Here is a 22,210-nt window from a genome sequence, read left to right as displayed (position 1 = left end):
TCCCGTTTGAACTACAGCTCCCAGAATGCATACCAAACGGCTTGATGAGTGTTGTTTTGTTAAAACAGCGTGACAATACTTTTACTAACACAGTAGAGCATCCAATTTTACTATTTTTTTTATTTTAAAAACTAAAATAAAAAACCTGTCAGTCATTAATACAAGGCGAATGAGCATTTAAATATATACTGTACAGAGTGTCTGCGAAGCGCCACTTAATGTGAGGGCAGCAATAAATAACTTAGTGAAACGTTTAACCCCTTGATATTGGACGTTCTCAAAAATGCTCGCTCAGTGCTGTCTAACGTACCACGTACGTCCTCATTTAAAAAAAAAACAATTTTTTAAATATATTTTAAATGAATGCTGGATTGGCGTTATTTAGCTTGTGTTACTACAGGTTCTGGAATCCTCATGAAAAAGTAAGAAGCCTGTAAACCATCCACCTAAATAATAGTTTAACCATTGATGGAAGCAAGTGTTCAACACAGCACCAAATAACCTAACGCAATGGCGGAACGTTCAAGAACAAAACGTCACATTTCAGATCATTCAAACTATAAAAACAACCTGTTTTTAACAGACCATTTGGCCACCCAGTGAAAATAAATCTGATCTACGCAAGGTACTGGTTAGTGAAATTAATTGTTGAATTATTTTAAATGTATACCTAATAATGTATTTGACTACAATAATAGAAATAGAAAAAACATACCTAAGAGTGATGTAGTAATACATAATAAGACGAGTCAGCTCTGTTGCTGTGCAGTTTTCATTTATCCAGATTTTGTTTCGGGTGCAGACTTGTATGACAGCACGGCCATACCGGTCTCTGTTTCCTACAGGGCAATACAAACTGAATGGTAATTTAACATTGTATTAACATGCAACTTTGTTAAAATGTATTCAGTACATTGAATTTGAAAACAAAGATGGAACCTTGTTTTTATCAAGTCAAGTTGACAAACAACATATTTTTAATGTTTTCATCACTTTTTGTATAGATATTGCAGTAGGGTAGGTCATCTAGGTAAAAGGCCACTTCATAATTAAGGACATTTTTTTACAGTCCTTATTTGCTCCAGTTGACAGCAATGTAAAACCCCCTTTGATATGAAGGCCATATTAAATATGATGTATTCAGTATTAAGGCCACCACCTGTAATTCCAATTGTATTAAACTTCTGTCAGATTACTGGTTGCAACTGAATTGTATAACTGATTAAGAAAACTAAAATAAATAACTGCAGGAAAAAAGGCTAAACTGTCCAAAAAAAGTGTTAAACAGTAAAAGTGATGCTGCTAAACTATAAACTTCTAAAATCCGAATACTATTTAATATTAATTAGTAATAAGGCCACAACCTATTAAGGACACATTTTGTTCACAGAGGTTTCACTTAAGGTCATAATTATATCTTAAGTTTTCAGGAATAAAACTAAATGTAGGAAACTGGAAGTCTTGAGAGACTTCGTACAGATATCTCAGAGGCACAGACCTGGTAATATGACACATCTAGATAAGAGAAGCTCCTGGTTGACCTCTGATGCTTGACTGGGCAGACTGGGATCTGAATCTGAGACTAGCATTTGCTGAAGTGCAGTCTCACATTTAAACACTCTGCTGGGCGTGTTTGGAGTGTGACAAAGTTCACCATTGTTTCTTTGAATCTCCCCCTCTGTGGTGCAAGCATGAAGAAAATCTGCAAATTAATAAACATATCAAATTAATTATATTTGCACAAGGAATATTGTTTTCATTTCAGAATGACTTCTGCAGGTGAGTTGAAATTCAATACTGTACATATCGACTTCACATGATAGTTTCAGTTTACCACCATGGTGGTAACACTTTCTTTTTATATTCTTACACTTCAATAGAATCACAATGGTTTGCAGAAACACAATCAATTACAGTATCATGGTACCATATCAGTAACAGTGTGCTACACTATTGGAATCACTACAATATCTGATCCAAACCCATGTGTTACCATTGCTGTTACTGCTGTGGTTCTTCTATGGTTTATTTAGGGTAACATGCAGGTCTGATGCTACCCCAATGTTATTTTTCATGGTAACTTTTGTATATTTATTATTTCTTAGCAGACGCCCTTATCCAGGGCGATTTACAAGATATCACATTATTTTTACATACAATTACACATTTATACAGTTGGGTTTTACTGGAGCAATCTAGATAAAGTACCTTGCTCAAGGGTACAGCAGCAGTGTCCCCCACTGGGGATTGAACCCACAACCCTCCGGTCAAGAGTCCAGAGCCCTAACCACTACTCCACACTGCTGCCCTGTGTATAATAATGGCCTTGCCAACAGAAGAGTAAAACTCCTTTAGTTTATAGTCACCAGAGTCTAGTAGAACACGCTGAGGGAAAATCAACACTCTAAACAGAAAACCATGTAGGCAATATTCACCCATTGTTTTCTACAGAAACCATAACCAAATAATTTCCCCAGCTCCAGAGACAGTTTCCCAGTGTTCTATATGCTTTACATATCTCCTAAAGGATGCATGTGTTCGAAACCAAACAGCGGTATTTATATTTCCTATGGTATGGCAAGCTTGCTTTGTTTGCTTAAATTTGAATCTATGTAAATACTTAGTGTGTTACATTGTTCTAAATGTTCATAGTGCAACACTTATAATGTCTACAATAAAACCAGGAATTAGTTTTAATTAAAACATAGTTAGGTACTATTTATCTATACCAATATGTTTTTGCAGTATTTCTTGGTTTCTTTGTTCTATTATTTATTTCTTAGCAGACGCCCTTATCCAGGGCGACTTACAATTGTTACAAGATATCACATTATACATTATTTCACATTATACAGATATCACATTATTTTTACATACAATTACTCATTTATACAGTTGGGTTTTTACTGGAGCAATCTAGGTAAAGTACCTTGCTCAAGGGTACAACAGCAGTGTCCCCCACTGGGGATTGAACCCACAACCCTCTGGTCAAGAGTCCAGAGCCCTAACCACTACTCCACACTGCTGCCCTGTGTATAATAATGGCCTTGTCAACAGAAGAGTAAAACTCCTTTAGTTTATAGTCACCTTAAACGAAGCACACATGAAGCGGGGCTTGCGTGGGAAAAGATATACTAAAATGTTACCTAATGCATGAGAAAACATTAGATATTCTATCCTCTTATGAAAAGTTCAGACTCGATTTAAGAGGCTGGGATCAGTGGGCTCTTAGTCAAAAAATGACATACCTGGAAGCCATGAGCAATCTTTGCTATTGACAAAATGATTACATTAATTAGACCACTTGAAAATAAATAATTTTTCTGGCAAGATGCAGGCCAGGTGCAGTAGATTCAATCAATTTTCGTGGAAGATTAAAATCCGATTGGTGACTGTTTTTACCTCCAAGGTACTTTAAAAATAGCTGCAGATTTTATATTCTACAGATGTATAGAATCATTGTTTAATAAGATATAAGGGGCTAGGAATAAAATATCATTAACATTGGGTTTTTTAGATTTGTTTAAGTATTTAATTGGACAAGGTTAGAGAGATTGTGTCAAAGATGGAATGCTACGGTTGTACATGTGAAAAAGAGCTTACAAAATTAGCTAATAGTTACACTGAGCTTAACTGGATGGTGCAGTGGGCTGATCTGCTAGGCTTTCATACCTAATGGGTGCATGGGTTCAAATCCGGCTCAGGTTACAAGTAAAACGAGCTTGGTTGTCTCAACTCACACAGCAGGAGGAATTCTGGTCCCAGCGCTGTTCACTGTGCCTGCAATATTGTTTTCTTCATAAATATGTAAGTGTGATGGGATAATCCCCACCCCTCTGTGCATATTATGTTTTGTGTTATTTTGTATTTATAGTATTATTATTTAAAGGTACTGTCTTTGTTTGAACGTTTTGTTCATTATTTTACAGCATGGATGGGGTTGATCCCCCATCCAGCTAAAACATGTGCATAATGTGACCATCTCTAAATTAATTAAACAATTATCAATTTGGAGATGGTCAAGTATATATAAAGAGCGGTTCAGTCGCTCATGGTGGGTGGTGTGTTCAGAGGCGGAAGGAGAGACATGAGTCGTGAGATAAGGAAAGTAAGAATAAAAACAATTTCTACTGGTGCTGGCTATAACCAAGCATGTTACTTGTTTTTGTATCTGTTTGTTTTGGCCACCATGACGTTTTTGTTTTGTATAAGTGTTTCTGTTCTGTTTAAACTTTTTATTTGTTATTAAAACATGCAGCAGCGCTTACATAGCCCAGCACTGTTGTCTGTCTACTTCCTGGCCTGACGTCACCACGAGTTATCCTGCTCACACCAAGATCTGCATATTGTATGAAGTTTATAACTAAAGTTCAGGGGGAGGGTCAGATACCAATCTCTGCATCACCAAATTGAATCATTCAATTTACACATTAGCTAATTAAGATTGCTAGAACTTTATATACCCACTTCACTTAACTCTCATTTGCGTTTCGATTTCATCGTACATGCACGCAATATCTGACCTTTTATGAAAAATGTTGGGACTATATTCCTAAAACATTTCTCAGCAGAAGGGTACCCAATGAATCATTACAAGTTCAAGATAAATTTAGGTTTTAAAGTGTTTTTTTTTTTAAAGAAAATTAGATAAACTGTTTTCTAATTGTGATAGTGCCCTCTCGTTGAAGGCTCTACGGTAGAGCCTTCATTGATGGGCACTATCGTTAAATATAGCACGTGCATTATTCCTTTGCCAGCATTTAATCAAACTTTCTAAAGGCACAGTATTTATGTGCTTTAAATAGAATATTAACACACATTTTCTTTACTCTTTTGCTATTGCAGAATTTCTGGTTCAAGTAGCCAATATGTTCCATCATTAACGTTAATCTCCCAATCATAAAATATTAGACAAGCACTTTTTTTAATTGAAATTCTAATTATATAAGCTTATTTTCACTACAACTGGGCAGGTAGAATTCCATTACCTAATTAATATAGTGCATTTGCAAAACATAAAGAAAGAAAGTGCTGAAAATGCTTTAGAAAGAAAAAATCTAAGATCATTGCTGAGGGGAAAAGCAATCGTCCGACTTAGCTGTGTTGGTATAACCATTTAAACACACTAACATAGGCACTCATAAAGGAAACCATTTAAAAAAATAAACATTAAAACAATAATGTGATGAGCAACTTTTTAAAAGGATTTCAGGACTAAGGCATGTCCGTAACATCAAACTACTTTCCGAGATTTATTGTATGTCATACGAACATCAAAACAACATTTTGGAAAAAGTTGAAGTACTGCCCTAATTAGATAACACCTCATGTCGTGTACATTACTGTCATACCACTGGCACGTAATTTCCAGGGTGGGACAACTATTTATTCAATTGCCATAGCAGCCCCACCACAGATCCACCTGAATACACATTCCTGGGTGCACTCTACAGTATATCCACCCTGTACAATAACAACGCAGATATAAATTACTAAGAATAAGCCACAAACGCAAAGGTAGTTTAACACTTAATTCAGAAATTAATGAAACTTAGCTGCAGTATTGTCTTCTTCTAGACACACTTTTGAAAAAGGTCCAGTGATAAAGGTTATATATATATTCCCTGTGATTAAACTGTAAAAAGTAAATGTAAAAGAAAGCTGATGCATTCTTCTCACTTATCAAATGTTTTGGCAATTTGCTACAAACTGAATCCAGTGTCAGATTAGGACACTTAAGAAGATATCATACTGCAGTTTTTTTTTTAAATGAAACATTTAATGTATTATTTACCTGAATCCTCTTTTCTGCAGTTTGGCCTTTTCTCAGAGCTGGAAAACGCTCCATCAAAATCTAGTTTTACAAGCCTTCGGGCATATCCATTTAGATTCCTTTTGGGACTTCGGTTGGCTGAATCACCAGAGGACGACCGTTCTCTGTGACCTTTAGCCTGTGAAATCTGATGTGCCCTGTCCAAAGATTTGGATCGTCTGTATTCACTGAGAGAAGGTCCTTGTGATGTATGTGGTCTAGAAGCTTCACAGTGGTTTCCATAGGGGACCTCCCCTGACTGCACTTCACATGGAGGGCTACAAGGTAGGGGGTCCCGCTTTTGGTTACAATTGACAGGAGTCTTGTTTTTGGACACATTCAAGGAAATGTCTTTAGTTGCTCGTCCAGCATTTTGCTCTGTAGCCTCCTCCATTATTGACTCCTCAGAGCTAGAGCTGAGGTGCATTGGATTTTGTAAGGCCTCCATGTATGACTTTCTAAACAACCGTTTTGTTTCAAAATATAGGGAATCCCTGAGCTGTCTTCTAGCTGGCCTTGGATGGCTTAGGTCAGTATTGAATGAGAGTGTTTGTGTGCTGTCTCTACTGTCAGATTTCAGAGATAGCAATTGGTTTTCCGCGTGCTCATTTTCTTTCTTTGTGTTGGCCAAGGGTGAAACTCCATCTACACGTTTTCTTGCCAGAACAGGGTTTTCAAGACTAACATAGTCTCCGTCAATGTCTTCAGTTAATGTGCTTGTCTCCGATTTGGTTAACATCTCTGCAGGAGAATTATTCCCCTGGTTTCTGTGATTATCTTGCAGGGTTGCTTCTACAACAGTTGAATCTGTATCTTCAGAAGTGAAGCTGTCTTGTGAACTATGACTTTCCATAGTATCTGTCACATTGTCAGAAGTATTTTTTAAGTTATTGTGCATTGAATTACCATTGCAGTTCTGCATAATGCTTTCAGTTGTGGCAATAAAAATGGGATTCACTATGTTTTTCCAAGGTGTTCTGTAAACCACAGTCCCGGTGGTCAACAGACAGTTTTGAAGTGGGCAGCAGTTTTTACCACAAGTTACATTTTGCAGGAATTCAATTGTGAAGATACACCCATACATGGTTTCTGGAATAAGTACTTCCTCGATGCCATGGTCATTTCCCGATAGACATTTTAGGACCAGTTTGGCAGACTGCTTTCCCAGAGGAACAATTTGTATGTAGAAATCTCCAGGTTTCAGTTTTATTTTGTGGAGGGAAGCTAACTGTACAACAACCTTCTCATGAATGCACAATGGCCATCCTTCATGATAAAAAATTAGACCATCGAACCTTGCCTGCAAACAAAAAGAGGATGCATGTCATATTTGAATAGTATTATTAAATTATCAGTTTTCTGTGAGTGAGAAACTAAATAGATGTTCCATTACTTACATTAGTAGTAAAATATTTTTATAACATTCATTACAGTCATCTTTTAATTTTTTTTTTTCCATTGCAACTAAAAACTGAAGATTCTTTAAAATAAAACACAGTCAACAAGTGTAAATTAGAACCGTTATTTATCCGATTCAACACATGTCGTTGGTAATCTCTTAATTAAAGTATCATTCATTATGCCATCCTTTTATCTCACAGTTAACTTTACGGTTCATTTGAAAAAAAAGGCTTCTGATTTAAAATAATTAAATTATTTTTTTATGATAATAAATCATGTGCTAAACCCAAGAATCCATGTATACAATACAACGAAATATTATTTTTTTCTTTTAAATTTAGTCATCGCCAGTGGTTGTTATCCCGGTTTTCTCCCCAATTTGGAATGCCCAATGATTATTTTTGTCCTGGTTCACCGCTGCAACCCCCCGTTGACTCGGGAAATGGAGGCTGAAACTGCGGATCCACAGTGAAGCCACCAGAACTATAGTGCTGGAGGACTACACAGATCTGAATGGCTCCACTGCAGACCCGCATGCGCCCTATCAGCCACAGGGGTCGCTGGTGCGCGGTATTAAAGTGTACTAAGAGATGTACTAAAGTGTTACGGCTGTCGCAATAGTTGCAAACCAGTTGCAAACGAATCGGAAGTCTAGGGTAAAATGTACTAAACATGCGCAATGTTGTTAGCAACTTTTTTTTATTATTTAGTAGTCGGCAATTAATTTTACCCCGTTTTTCTCCCAATTTGGAATGTCCAATTATATTTAGGCTCAGCTCACCGCTACCACCCCTGCGCTGACTCGGGAGGGCGAAGATGAACACACGATGTCCTCTTAAAATTTTTATTGAAACCAAATTAAAATACAGCTTCTACAGGTTACAAAGAAATATTGTATGTGATGCACAACGTTACCTGTAATAAAATACTTCTAATATAAAGCCCTAAAAGGCATATTGCTCTATTTTGACACAGATATTTTTTATGGGATGAAACAAGCAAGAAACTAGAATCATGTTTTATTCCTACACAGAAGACAACACTGTCATAGAATCTGCACTGTAACTTCCATTTAACTTATTTCCTAGAAAATAAACTAGGAACCAAGTCTACTGTATACCGAACTGTGTATTTGTACAGAACTAGTTTCAAATCAGATCAGGGCTTCTATTTGTGATGGCTGGCATGACCTACTGTATTTCAGTTTAAAGGACTTAACTCAAAGGTAATAGGAACCACATTTGTACCTAATTCCAGTACCTAACTCCAGGAGCTAATGGTTCTACTCCAGTCATGAGAAAATTGGCTTTGGCATTTTTGTGAAAGGTCAAAGGTTTCCCACAATTCTTATATGTCACTTAGTTTACTTGTGTTATGGCTTCGTTTGTGAGATGTAGAGTATGAAAGCGTGAAAAGCAGTCTGAATGAAAGCATAATTTAGTATAGTGCACATTACTTTATGTGCAATCTATTTCTAGTTTTATACTGTTACACTCCTCTTTTGAAACTGTGCCATTGTACACAGTAGGGCCCATTGTGTTCAGTGGTTGAAAATATTATTTTAGAAGATCAAAATGTTAAATGGGACTCAAGTAAGGGTTGTGTATTGTTTCTTAGTTACTGTGATGCTACCTTCCAAATATTTAACTTTTTTTTTTAAAAACCGAACAGTGACTGTTTAGTTGTAATGTCTGTAGTAAACAGTAAGTATGCAATTAAACATGCGGAGGTCACTTAAAGCAATAAGCATATAAATTGCCCTGTCTGGAATATGTTCAACAGAACTTATAAAAGAATGACATTTCATGGTTTGCTTAAAGACCTCTGTCATGGAAAAACACAAAAGATTCAAGTATCTGCTTTCAATGGGGCCCTTAGCTGAGCTAGGTTTTTAAAACAATTCTGTGAGATCAGGGAGATCAGATTTAGCCTGGTCTCAGCTCAAAACAAAGATGCACTCTGTTTTAGCAAACATTTTCTACTTACGCATGTTTCCTGCTGAATGGACTGCAGTATTCTCTTGGCAGGGAGAAGGAAATCAATCAGGCACCGAAGCCCATCACCACGGTATAATTTCTCAACAACGCTGAATAGCTGCCACAGCACTGTAGCTGCAGTGGCATTGAATGGTGGGTAGAGCGCAGACAGTGTATTCTGGATGCAGGTATCAAGTGATTCAGAGTCCTGTGAGATAAAGACAAGAATTGATTAGCCAAAATTTCTCTACTTCTATATGTTTTACCTCAGAGTATTTGGAAGTTGAGCATGATTGGTTTGCTTTGGGCCTCTTTACAACACTACAATGATTAAAGAAAGGTAATAGCTAAGAATATATTTACAAAGCGTGGTGCATATAATAGAGTAAGTAGCTTCAAATAAACTTTTACAAAATTAGTTATATTTCTGATACTATTTTATGATGTTTGAAATCATTCTGATTTTGAATTATTATCATTTTTCTCTAAATCCCTCTTTATTGGCTTAGCCGCATGTCATTTTCTGTTAGCCGCATGTAACTGGCATAAATTTAAGTACAAAATGACTATATGTTTTAAGTGTTAAAAATGTACACAAACTGTAGAAAAACATGCTTTATGAATATTTTTCACTGATTTCACTGGTGATTTATTGTGGGTGCTCTGCTACTGACCAGACAATATTTTCTAGATGTCAGAGTTACTTTTTTACAGCTTGCACTATGTCCTGGTTACATCATGAGGGCATACTCAAGGATGTTTCTGATGGATCTGAAATAAGTCTTCATATAACGGGCAGTATTGTGTGATACATTGTCGTTGTGGATTCTGTCTGTCCCCTGTCGATGAGATGAGATTAAAAGCTTTAAAACCATGAATGCAGACAAGCTCATCTCTTTTGCATTGAGGTTAAGATGCCCGCTTGCAGTGCGGTGGGTAGTCGGTTCGCACCCAGCCTCTACCCAGTTACATACACATATACAGTTTATATTAAAACATAACTACAGAAATGACCACACTAAAGTAAGACTAAGTAATGAGTTTGTTTGTATTACATTAATGGTTCCTGTACAACAGTTCAAAATGTAGTAACAACATAATTCACAGCAGAAAACATTTTGGAGTTATATCTGAATTAGGTTTTTTTTATTTTTTTTTATGGTACAGCCATACATGTATTAATAAGGGAAGGATTAACTGTTAAAGAATTTGCCACTATATCTTTCTTAATTCCCTTTGGTTGTTAAGGGCTGCTCTGTGGCATTAAGAAAAAGAGGCTTTCTTCTGGTTCAACTGCCAAATTATTCATTGCAGTTCCCGTTACCCTGCAGAGCTTTTAAAATGGACCTCAAACAATTGTATTCAGCTGATAAATATCCTTGTTAATCTCTTAAAAATTCTGGGTATGGTAGACTTTCCCATGAATCTGTATGACTTAGCCGTCAAATAACAAATCTTTATTATATATGGTATATAAACTATGCAACTTTTTATATGTGTTAAAGCAATTTTGCTATAAGATGATAATATTTTTTTTGGTCATACATAAGACTTTATTAAAAACAGTAAACACCCCATACCATCAGCAGCAACATTTTCTAATAAAAAAAAGAGTTCAACATTAATTTAAGCAGTCACTCTTAAGTCACATTAAAAACATTAGTTGATAACTACAGAGAAACCTAAATTAATCATCATTTTTTGTAAAAATCGAACCTATAGAATTGAATACTACCTTTCACACTTGAGCACAATCGCTGCGAAAAAAATACGAATTTGTTGCGAAAAAAATGGAAACAGGTTCGATTTTTGGACGAAAAACGCAGTGATTCTAGAGCTTATCATATCATCTATATATATATATTGGACGGGGAGCCCCGATAGGTTGGGCGTGTGTGGCGCGAATGGGCACCCTGAGCCCGGGGTGCCAATAAAAAGGGAGCATGTGTCAGATCAGCCGCTGTATTGGTAACAAATAATCTCAAATAATGTTATTGGCAACAAAAAAAAATTTGTTTAAACAAAATTAGAAGTACAGATGGGACTACCAAACGTAATCATTTTGATGCATTCTGATGTGTTTTTTATTGTTATTTCTCAAAGATTTCCTTGTCTATTTGTGAAATCATCCAGACATGCAAGAGCATTCATTTTGATTTAATATTGTAAGAATTATTTTAAAAATATTCTAGTCATCAGTGTCATATCACTCTTTTATAATAAAGGTGTTCTAAAGCGGCCAAGGAGATATTTCACGGACAACGCCATTGAGAGCCCTCTTTTGTTATGTAGTATTACAGTTAGACCAAAGGTTGGTGGCAAGGTGAGAGATGAAGTGGAGGGTTGTGAAAATGCAAGAAGAGGTAAGAAAACAGGGTTATTGACAAGTTCGAATAAACTCCAGTCTTTTTTTTCCGGAACTACCGTGACTTCTACACAGGACTGCCTGCACTGTATGGGAACACTGGGGTTTGTCACAACTATTCCTGATGTTTGAGTTCAATTCTATGTATATAATGAACTGGGAACTGTAGAATGTCATCCTTCTAAACTTAAGTGTAAAAAAAAAACTAAATATCCTTGCACAGATTTGCTTTGTCATGATTACTTTTCAAATTGTATACTACAGTAAACAAAAAACTTTTGAAACCAGAATTAATTAAATGTACACCCATCCTTGAAAAGATGAACTATAAAAAAAAATGGAAATGATAATGGCTTTCGCCAAGTGTATTTATTTTTTCACAAAACTGGAAACAAAAATCAAAAAGGAGTTTTCCCTTTCAGCTGTTTTTGGTTGTTATGATCTGTTGTTAACTTGCTGTTTACTGGTATGCTTGCGACAGTGTATGATGATTACCTCCTCTGTGTTACAAGAGAATGCAGTGATCAGAAAGATCAGACAACAGGATAAACGCTGAAGGAAATCTCCAAAGCTTGGTCCAACCTTTCTGTTTCGAGGGAAGCACCTGTGAGCACTATCCTGCAGCTGCAAAACAAAAGGCCTTGTGGAAAACTGGAGACTTCATCTCCTCCAGTCTGTACGGATGACTAATCATGTACAATATGATCATGTAAGTGATGTAAGGTCTTTTCCAGACAGAAATATGACACTTAATTAGGCCTTGGAAGTACTGGTATATCTCTCTATCAATATATCACACTGTTTTAAAGCATATATTTGTTTCCTTGTTCAAAAACATAAAGCAGTTCTAATGAAGTCTATGGTGTAATATCATTAACTGTCCATTTAACATGTCAAATATTGTTCTCATTAAGCTGTAGATAACTGTTTGACAATACACATAGTGACATAGGTAACTGCCAGATAGGATTACAACCTACAATTCACAGTACATTTAAAGAGTTGGGTGAAGCACTGAAAAATCTATTATGTAAACGTTGACATTTTAGAAACATTTTTACTTCATTTTGTTGATCAGTGATCCTGGGTGAAAACTGTTTTATGTGACAGAGTCACAGGCTTTAAAGAAAAAGGGTAACACTTTAAAATAATAGCTGCAAATTCATAATGAATTCTGACTGAATACCACAGGAATAACACCTGAATATCTTACGCATTTATTTTGAAATCAGCCCTGTTAATTTATGTGGATTTAATTACCTGTATTCAGTACATGTTCCTTTGTAACAAATTATGCTGACAACATTTATAAGGTATGCATTCATACATGAATTAACACTTCTCACAATTCCCTGGTGGGCAAGTAAGAGGCTATAAATGCATGCCTTATACAGATGATCAATATAATTTGTTACACAGAAACATGGAATGAATATGGGCAATTAAATCCACCTGAATTAACAGGGCTGAATTTAAAATTAATTACTCTAAGGAAGTGCATAAGATATTCAGGTGTTAGTCATGTGGTATTCAGAGGGAATTCATTACGAATTTGTGGCTATTTTAAAGTGTTAGTGAAAAAAGATATTGTTGAAACTATGTACTGTACTTTACTTTGAGTGATTCACATAATCACCATGTACCTGTGATTAGGGCTTCTGTTTTTCAGGGTTTATTAATTGTATTTTTCAGTGCTTATTTTTAGCTATTTTTGAGTTTTATGTAATTTTTTTTTTTTTTCGGGGCTTTTGTTTTTGACATACTGTATGAAATTAGTGTTTTTGGTTACTTTCCAAAATGCTTGAGCATTTATTTTTGTGTGTGTGTGTCAAAATATGTATAGTAACTTGACAGTACACTTAAATTGTACCTTCTTTCCTTTGCTGTCTTCCACAACGAAATCCCTATGGTCACAGGCACGGGCACATTCTTCTGGGGTTTTTGTGTACAGCTTTAAATCCCGCTAACAAGCCTCAATCCTCAAGGCTTTTAAATCTTGCAAGCGGAGTCTCCAATAGAAATGTAGGAATGTGCTGTCACTCAGTAGTTGGGGTGGGTTTAAAGTATTCAGAACTAATCAATGATAGATACAAGTCAGGAAGGCGGGACATTGCCCAGCAGCACTGGGAAATGTATTTATTATTATTTTTGTAGTAGGTTTTATTTTTTTAAATGTGAAAAGGGTAAAGTCAACGTGAATAGATTAACCATTTCCACAGTTTTTCTGGTGTTTTCTGGTGTTTATTGGCTATCCACTGATTTAACTTTTTTTGTATCGGGGGAGTTTTATCGGGTTTTATTGGTTAAAACCGAAAATCAGAAGCCCTGCCTATGATATATACAGTGCCTTGCGAAAGTATTCGGCCCCCTTGAACTTTGCGACCTTTTGCCACATTTCAGGCTTCAAACATAAAGATATGAAACTGTAATTTTTTGTGAAGAATCAACAACAAGTGGGACACAATCATGAAGTGGAATGAAATTTATTGGATATTTCAAACTTTTTTAACAAATAAAAAACTGAAAAATTGGGCGTGCAAAATTATTCAGCCCCCTTAAGTTAATACTTTGTAGCACCACCTTTTGCTGCGATTACAGCTGTAAGTCACTTGGGGTATGTCTCTATCAGTTTTGCACATCGAGAGACTGAAATTTTTGCCCATTCCTCCTTGCAAAACAGCTCGAGCTCAGTGAGGTTGGATGGAGAGCATTTGTGAACAGCAGTTTTCAGTTCTTTCCACAGATTCTCGATTGGATTCAGGTCTGGACTTTGACTTGGCCATTCTAACACCTGGATATGTTTATTTGTGAACCATTCCATTGTAGATTTTGCTTTATGTTTTGGATCATTGTCTTGTTGGAAGACAAATCTCCGTCCCAGTCTCAGGTCTTTTGCAGACTCCATCAGGTTTTCTTCCAGAATGGTCCTGTATTTGGCTCCATCCATCTTCCCATCAATTTTAACCATCTTCCCTGTCCCTGCTGAAGAAAAGCAGGCCCAAACCATGATGCTGCCACCACCATGTTTGACAGTGGGGATGGTGTGTTCAGGGTGATGAGCTGTGTTGCTTTTACGCCAAATATAACGTTTTGCATTGTTGCCAAAAAGTTCGATTTTGGTTTCATCTGACCAGAGCACCTTCTTCCACATGTTTGGTGTGTCTCCCAGGTGGCTTGTGGCAAACTGTAAACGACACTTTTTATGGATATCTTTAAGAAATGGCTTTCTTCTTGCCACTCTTCCATAAAGGCCAGATTTGTGCAGTATACGACTGATTGTTGTCCTATGGACAGAATCTCCCACCTCAGCTGTAGATCTCTGCAGTTCATCCAGAGTGATCATGGGCCTCTTGGCTGCATCTCTGATCAGTCTTATCCTTGTATGAGCTGAAAGTTTAGAGGGACGGCCAGGTCTTGGTAGATTTGCAGTGGTCTGATACTCCTTCCATTTCAATATTATCACTTGCACAGTGCTCCTTGGGATGTTTAAAGCTTGGGAAATCTTTTTGTATCCAAATCCGGCTTTAAACTTCTCCACAACAGTATCTCGGACCTGCCTGGTGTGTTCCTTGTTCTTCATGATGCTCTCTGCGCTTTAAACGGACCTCTGAGACTATCACAGTGCAGGTGCATTTATACGGAGACTTGATTACACACAGGTGGATTCTATTTATCATCATTAGTCATTTAGGTCAACATTGGATCATTCAGAGATCCTCACTGAACTTCTGGAGAGAGTTTGCTGCACTGAAAGTAAAGGGGCTGAATAATTTTGCACGCCCAATTTTTCAGTTTTTTATTTGTTAAAAAAGTTTGAAATATCCAATAAATTTCGTTCCACTTCATGATTGTGTCCCACTTGTTGTTGATTCTTCACAAAAAATTACAGTTTCATATCTTTATGTTTGAAGCCTGAAATGTGGCAAAAGGTCGCAAAGTTCAAGGGGGCCGAATACTTTCACAAGGCACTGTATGACTTACAGATTTGCATTTAGGTGATGGAAATAAGCTATGCAAATATACCTGTGCATTAGTGGCTTACTTTAAATGAGAACAACAATGTAAATATCAGAGTTAAGATGACATTTCCTATAGTTTGTTAATAGGGTTACCATCTGGACGGTTTTTATACTGCATACACGGTACTGCGCCAGTGTGTGCTGGTTATGCCATTGTTTGTGATACCACTGTTCATTTGGTAATGGTGCCAAATCCTTCATGTAGTGTTTGTTTTAAAAATTTAAAATACAATATTTCTTTAAAGGAACATATGTATAAACAATTTGTGTAAGTAGTATAGGACCACCTACTAAAAGAACACTTCGGCTAAGAGAACAACCTTGTGGTGAAACTGATTTTTCCCATTGTAAATGCTCTGCCTAAAGGAACAGGAACTTTGCTTAAAATAACACCTTTTTAGCACTGCTAGCGATTTGTTCACAACTGATACAGAACTGTTTTGTAACCTGATAACTCATCATCATCAAACTTAAATTCAAATGGTTTATTAAATCTTTTAAAAACTGACTTGCCGTTGTGAGAGTGTCTTGAGGAACACTGATTGGTTAATTCAATCCTTCCAGAACTGCCGTTATTTATCGTTTTGTATTCTGATTTCCTCGAGTGCACCTCATCGTGACAAAATGGCATGTAAACAAACGGCGAAACCCATTGCTGTTTCTCTTGCTACAAAAAGTTGAAAATTGTTCGAACTCCTGAAAAAAACCTGAATCAGACACAATCGGCGAGCAATTTGGTGTTTCCTGTTCTGGTGAGTTGCTTCACCATTCTGTTAAATAGGTTTTGTGCGTGTCTTGAAAATTGCTCCTTTACATGTACTCATAATTAATCTAGAGCTTAACATGTGTAGGGGTGCTGTGTAAATTTAGTTTGACAGTTAGTTTATTAATGTTAGTTTCTCTATTACTTTATTGTTATTATAATTTATTAACATACACTTGCCGATTTGCTTTTCTTTTACTTATTCTGTTAATTTCGTATGTTAATGCGCATGTGTCATGACAACTAATACATATTTATTTAATGATTCATTGTGTCTGGTGGTCAACTCCGTCTTAGAAAACACTTCAGCTAAGAGAACACTTTGCTTGCTTCCCGAGGGATGTTCTCTTAGTCGGAGACTACTGTGCAGAAATGTAATAAAGCTACTGAGTTCCCTCCAATTGAGCTGTCTGCTCAACCTTTGTAAATACAACAAATACAACCTTTGTAAATACAACAATGCAGCTTGTTCAGGTCAGAGTTTCCAAAGGAAATGATTCCAGTCAACACAAATGAAAACATATATTACATTTGTATGGGGCTTCTTGAAAATGTACACAAATTCATAAAAGTTCACGTTCATTCTGTCAAACAGTTATTGATTTTGGAAATGTACAGTTATTTAATTATTTCTGCTGCTAAGTGTTTGTGTGGCCTATACCATGGTTTCACTACAACGGTTGCATTGTTAACTGCCTGTACACCAGCTGCAGGATGGTGCCACACTGAACAATACACCCACCTACATTCATAGAGTATTAGTTATTCTACCATGAGTATGTCACTATAGTGTTAGCCATTCTAAGAAAACATTTTTTTCTACTCTACACAATTATAGGTCACATACATACCACCTGATTTATAAACCATTATAAAGGGCCTTGACTGCCCACAAATGTATGTTGTTCACCATGGGTGAACAAAACTCTAATTACAAAACTAATACAAAAATAATGTACAATTCCCACAGTATTTCTTGTTTGGTAACTTATTTTGTGCTAATGATGATTTGGCGTAAAAGAGAATCCAGCCCCATGTGTTTTGAAAACAGGTATTTCAGGTAGTAGACAAGTCATTATTTATACATGACTTCATTGTTCAGGTATTGTAATTGAGAGAAAACATTAGGTATAAACAACAAATGTGTGTCACAACAAAATGCATTCACACACTGCACTACCAGGGACGACGTATAGACACACAAGAGTCTATCTTAATGATCCAAAGAGTGTTGTATATTAATACTGCAGACATTTAACTGTATATCAATCCTGCTAGAATATTCTCTTGGTTGATTTTCAGACGCTATTATAAGCATACAATAAAACCCACAGGAAAAAAGTCTACAATAAAGTAGATTTGCGTGTTTTAGATGGCTTGCGACACAATTATCGGTAAGTTAAGATGACAAGGTGTGTAAGGCAAACTAACAATTTTGCAATGAAAATTAGGTATGGACAAAAGATAATGAAATGTACAGCAGACATTTCTTTTCATGTTGTCTAGAAACTTAAGCAAAGGTTATTTATTATACTAAAGAACTCACATGGAATGCAAAACCCCCCACACCGCACAAAAGAATGAACAAAAACACACCGAACAGTTGACTACATTCAAATAAAAGCTGCAAACACAGACAGAGCTGACATTCAAAGAGCTATACCCTGGCAGATGATGCAAAGTCTTTAAAACCATTTTAGATACTGGTAGTGCTGATAAATTAATTCACTGCCATTAAGGAAAACAGATACCCTTCAGAATACAGGTACATTAACTACTGTACATGTAGCTTCCATTTACTAATATTGCATGCACTTAGCTCACAATTCTGTGATTGTGAGAATGGAACTCCATACAATAACATGTATTAGCAAAGTTATTTTCCAGGTCATTTAACTCTGTAGTGATATTAAATAATGCTACAAATATGTAAGTATGATGTATAACCTGTATTTTGTGTATCTAGGACTCACTTGGCATAAGTGACACCCATTTATATGCAACTCTCGTGTAGCAAAATAGACAAAGCTTTAGAATCAGCAAGTCTGTGCTTTTTGAGAACCAAGAAAAATATTTTGTACACTGAGTTACTATTCTCAGATATGGATTTCTAGTTTTGAAATATGAACAGCTTCATTTTCTTTTCTTAATAAGAATGAGCAAAGGCCAAAAGAAATTATAGAACACAGACTCAAGCCTCAACGTTGGAGCCATGCAAATGAAGTAAATCTGACACATTATTTTTAAATGAATCAGTCAATCATCTTGAATTCTTTCACATTTCATTTAAATTCAACATATTACATAGGATTATTTTCAACTAGGAGTGTTCTTTTAACAAAAACCTTTCATAGAAAACATTAAAAAGATTCAGTACTCTCATGTATTTATTGAACAAAATTCAGATTGCAGGTTATATTGCTGCTGAGATTCATACAGTTTTACAACATCAAAACTTGGACAGTTATTATTCTAATGCATTTTGTATGGTTTTATACAGAAAAAAAACAAACAAGCGCCTCTTTAAAATGTAAACTGTTATAACCAATTGGTGTAACTTGAAAACACTAGACATGATATTTAGACAGTCAGGCTCCAGATCCAGCCCCAGGCTCTATGGAGCAGTAAGTAAATACTTGTGTGACATACTGCCTGCATGCAATGCACTCTGTAATCAGGTGCTTACAAGAGGCACAGCACATAAAACCCTTTTGTCAGGGTCATTTTCTAATGATTGAGTGATTTTAAAAGTACACTACCTGAGAAAGAAAGGCAGTAACATGTAGAATAACTGATGAGTTTGGTTGGCAATGGCAAGTAGAATTGCTTTAACACATTTGGTATTGTTCTGTGACATTAATGCCACCTACGCCCATATAGTCTGCTGCTTCCTTGGGTAGAACCTGGATGTGTATCAACACAGATTGATACTGAGGACCCACCCATCATCTCACCAGCTGTTTTGGCTCACCACCATGTCACACTGGGTGGCACTGACAGATCATAAACCCAGTTTTTGATATTAAAGGTGTTTCTCTGTGGCCCAAAGGAATGTGAAGAGATTTGAGGAAAGATATTCAAGTTATCTTAGAACAGTCTTTACAGATAATTAGCCCTATTCACAAAGCTAAGTAATAACCAATGGAAAATAATGTAAATTAAATTGTACACATATTCACTAAATAGTATTATGAATTATTATGTTATTATGAATTCAAAAAGCACTAATTAAACATCTAAAAAAAATAACAAACAACGTAATACTTTATTCAACCACCTGAATTAAAAGCGTTAGTTGTTTAATTCTGGTCTGGTAACTTTATTTTCTGAAACAAATTGTGCTAATGATGAATTGGAGTAAATGTCTTTAAGAATTTAGCCCAATCTAATTAAAAATATGTTTTTAAAAAAAACAAAAAAAACAAAACAAACAAACCTCAATACCTTTTACTAGTTTCAAGCAAATCTATCTATCTATCTAAAAGTGGCAATTTTATGTCTGACAGAACTTATTCAAACTTGACAGATAAAATATGCAAATATCCTATACTTCCTTGCTGCAATAACTATGTCCATGTATACAGTACTAGTAACAATTGAGATCATGTCATTTATGCACCTGCTTAACACAGTAAAAAAAACAAAAAAACAATTTTGTTTTAAGATATAACACAAAGAAAAGATTTAGGTACTTAAGAACGCTCCTGACAACATTTTCTAAAGATCAAAGAAAAAGAAGCAGAACTATAAATGCCTTCTGCCACAGTTATGTGATAAAAGGTATATACAGATAACTGTCTGATAAGCAAGAAATAACAACATAGAGGAAAGATAGTTAAGCAACCCTCTGTCCTCCACATAAAAGAGTGAGTACAAAATTCAATAGGTTCCATTCACAGTACTTTGCACTTAATTGCAATTCAAAGAGCGATCCTTTATGCCGGATCCTTGCATATTTAAAAATCGATCTGAAATCTACCATTAAAAAAAAAAAAAAAGATTTAAAAATGCAGTCCCTTTGCTTTAATTGTGCCCACACTAAATACTATAATCAGGCTACACTGGTTCACAGAGGTCTAAATTCCTGCTGCTCATTCTGTGTGAAAGGGAATTCCTTCCCAAGCACTAACAGCAATGCTCCAGTTTTCTTTTATACACATATATAACAATGTGGGTTCAAATGCTAAACGTGCATTTACATCTGAAATCTGAAACAAAATTCAATAACACAATCATTTATAAGTTATCAAATTAACAGATACTGACAAGCTCAAAATTAATGGTGTTAATTTACCCACATTTATATTATTACTGGTGTGGTTACAATGGAACAGATTCATTAAGATACTGCAAAGGATGCCTCGGTTACAAATTTTTATGTAACCAAACTACTACCAGTAGTAAGAAAAATGTAAGGGCAAAGTTGTCTGTAAAGATACTAGTATTTTAGTACAAAGAGTAAAATGATCAACACGTATGTAACTATGTGCTGTCTTATTTACAAACTATCAGTATCAATTGGCTGTGCTTACCTTTATGCTAAGAAAAGTATCACAACTTCTAGTTCTTCCTCTCTGGTTCATGTTAGCAATTTAAACTGTGCAAACAAACAAACAAAAAAGCAATGCCATACAATCCACTTGGTCAAGTCAGTAAAAGTTGCCCTGATTCCCATCTCATTTTAGCCCTCCTTACATGTTGCCATACTGTCCTCCCACTCTGCTGAAGTTACACTGAACTCAAAGTTAACAATAAATTCCTGCTGGAGCGTGAGAGAGCTGGGATTGTGTCCCTGCAGCTGAAGCTGCTCCCTGCTGCTTCATTATGCATACTGATGCAACTTCCTTCACCATTCAAAAACAGAGAGCCTCCCATCCAAACAATGCCACACTGATCTCTCTGCCCTGCAGGGGAACAGCGATTACCTCTCTCTTTTGTACTTAAAACAAATGGACTGGGCTTCTACCAATACTGCTGATCTTAAAAAAGACTTCCACATACAACAGGGAAAGGATTCACCCCAGCTTAGGGTGAAGCACACCACCGACCATGCAAAAAAAGAAGAGCTTTATACTTTAAGGTGTTAAATGTGTAACGGTTTCCAATCATTCTATTGTTTAAATAAAATAAAAAAACTTGTTTCAACAAGGTGTCTTTTAAGGTATCAAACCAATTTCTTCTCATCTTGTTTTCAGTACAGGTAATGTGCATTGTATCCTCACAATCACATCAGTGAATGTACTAATTAGTAAATGGTAACTACAGAGTAACTACATGTACTTAATGTACCTGTGTTTTGAAGTGTTTCCATGTTAAACTGGTGGGAGGTTAGGAAGGTAAAGTTGCTTCAAATTTAGCTTTGGCCTCAGTGTAAACTGGGTTTAGGATGCATTTGTATAGGGCTGCCTTGAAAAAGGTGGCTACATGTAAATGTTTTGTGAGTTAAAGAGTGCTAAAGGTATTTATATGTTAGCTTGCGTGGTTCAGGGGGCATGGAGCTGGGTGCTTCCAATCTTTCAATCTCCCAATTTTCTAATTTCCTGTTAATTAGCATCTATTTTCTATTTAAGCTCTGATCACCTGCACCTTTTCTGTCTAGTGTTTCGTTTTCCTCCTCCTCCCCTCCTCCTCCTTCTTACATGCCTTCGCATCGGTCGTCTCTGTGGGGCAAGTGAGTCTCACTTCCCCGACCTCAGGGTTAGGCATCCGCCTCCCTTACCTTCAGGGGGGTTCTCACCATGTGAGTCAGAGCGGAGCCCCGGCCAAAATCTGTTCTGTTGCAGCTCCTGCGCTTATCTTACCTCTCTCGAGGCTCTGCTGTACTGCCTCTCTTTCAGGACGTGGCCACTCGTGCTGAGTCCCATACTAACTTCA

At 36.2% G+C, this 22,210-nt stretch overlaps 1 protein-coding gene across 2 annotated transcripts in view; it reads right to left on the bottom strand.

The window, feature by feature from the left end:
- Positions 1–21,090, bottom strand: part of LOC117399361 (pleckstrin homology domain-containing family G member 4B-like) — a 37,738-nt gene extending 16,648 nt beyond the window's left edge. For both annotated transcript variants that reach the window (XM_033998461.3, XM_033998462.3), the window contains exons 1-5: positions 20,869–21,090; positions 9,200–9,397; positions 5,795–7,112; positions 1,499–1,702; positions 716–839 (exon numbers count right to left, since the gene is read on the bottom strand). In XM_033998461.3, coding sequence (XP_033854352.3) covers positions 716–839; positions 1,499–1,702; positions 5,795–7,112; positions 9,200–9,397; positions 20,869–20,919 — 1,895 coding nt within the window. In that variant the 5' untranslated portion in view covers positions 20,920–21,090. The remainder of the gene's footprint in view (positions 1–715; positions 840–1,498; positions 1,703–5,794; positions 7,113–9,199; positions 9,398–20,868) is intronic.
- Between the last annotated feature and the right edge of the window lie 1,120 nt (positions 21,091–22,210).

The sequence above is a fragment of the Acipenser ruthenus genome, chromosome 4, assembly GCF_902713425.1.
Source record: "Acipenser ruthenus chromosome 4, fAciRut3.2 maternal haplotype, whole genome shotgun sequence".
In the NCBI taxonomy this organism is placed as follows: domain Eukaryota; kingdom Metazoa; phylum Chordata; class Actinopteri; order Acipenseriformes; family Acipenseridae; genus Acipenser; species Acipenser ruthenus.
The sequence above is the reverse complement of the archived record's forward strand: the minus strand, read 5'-3'. Positions and strand labels throughout refer to the sequence as shown.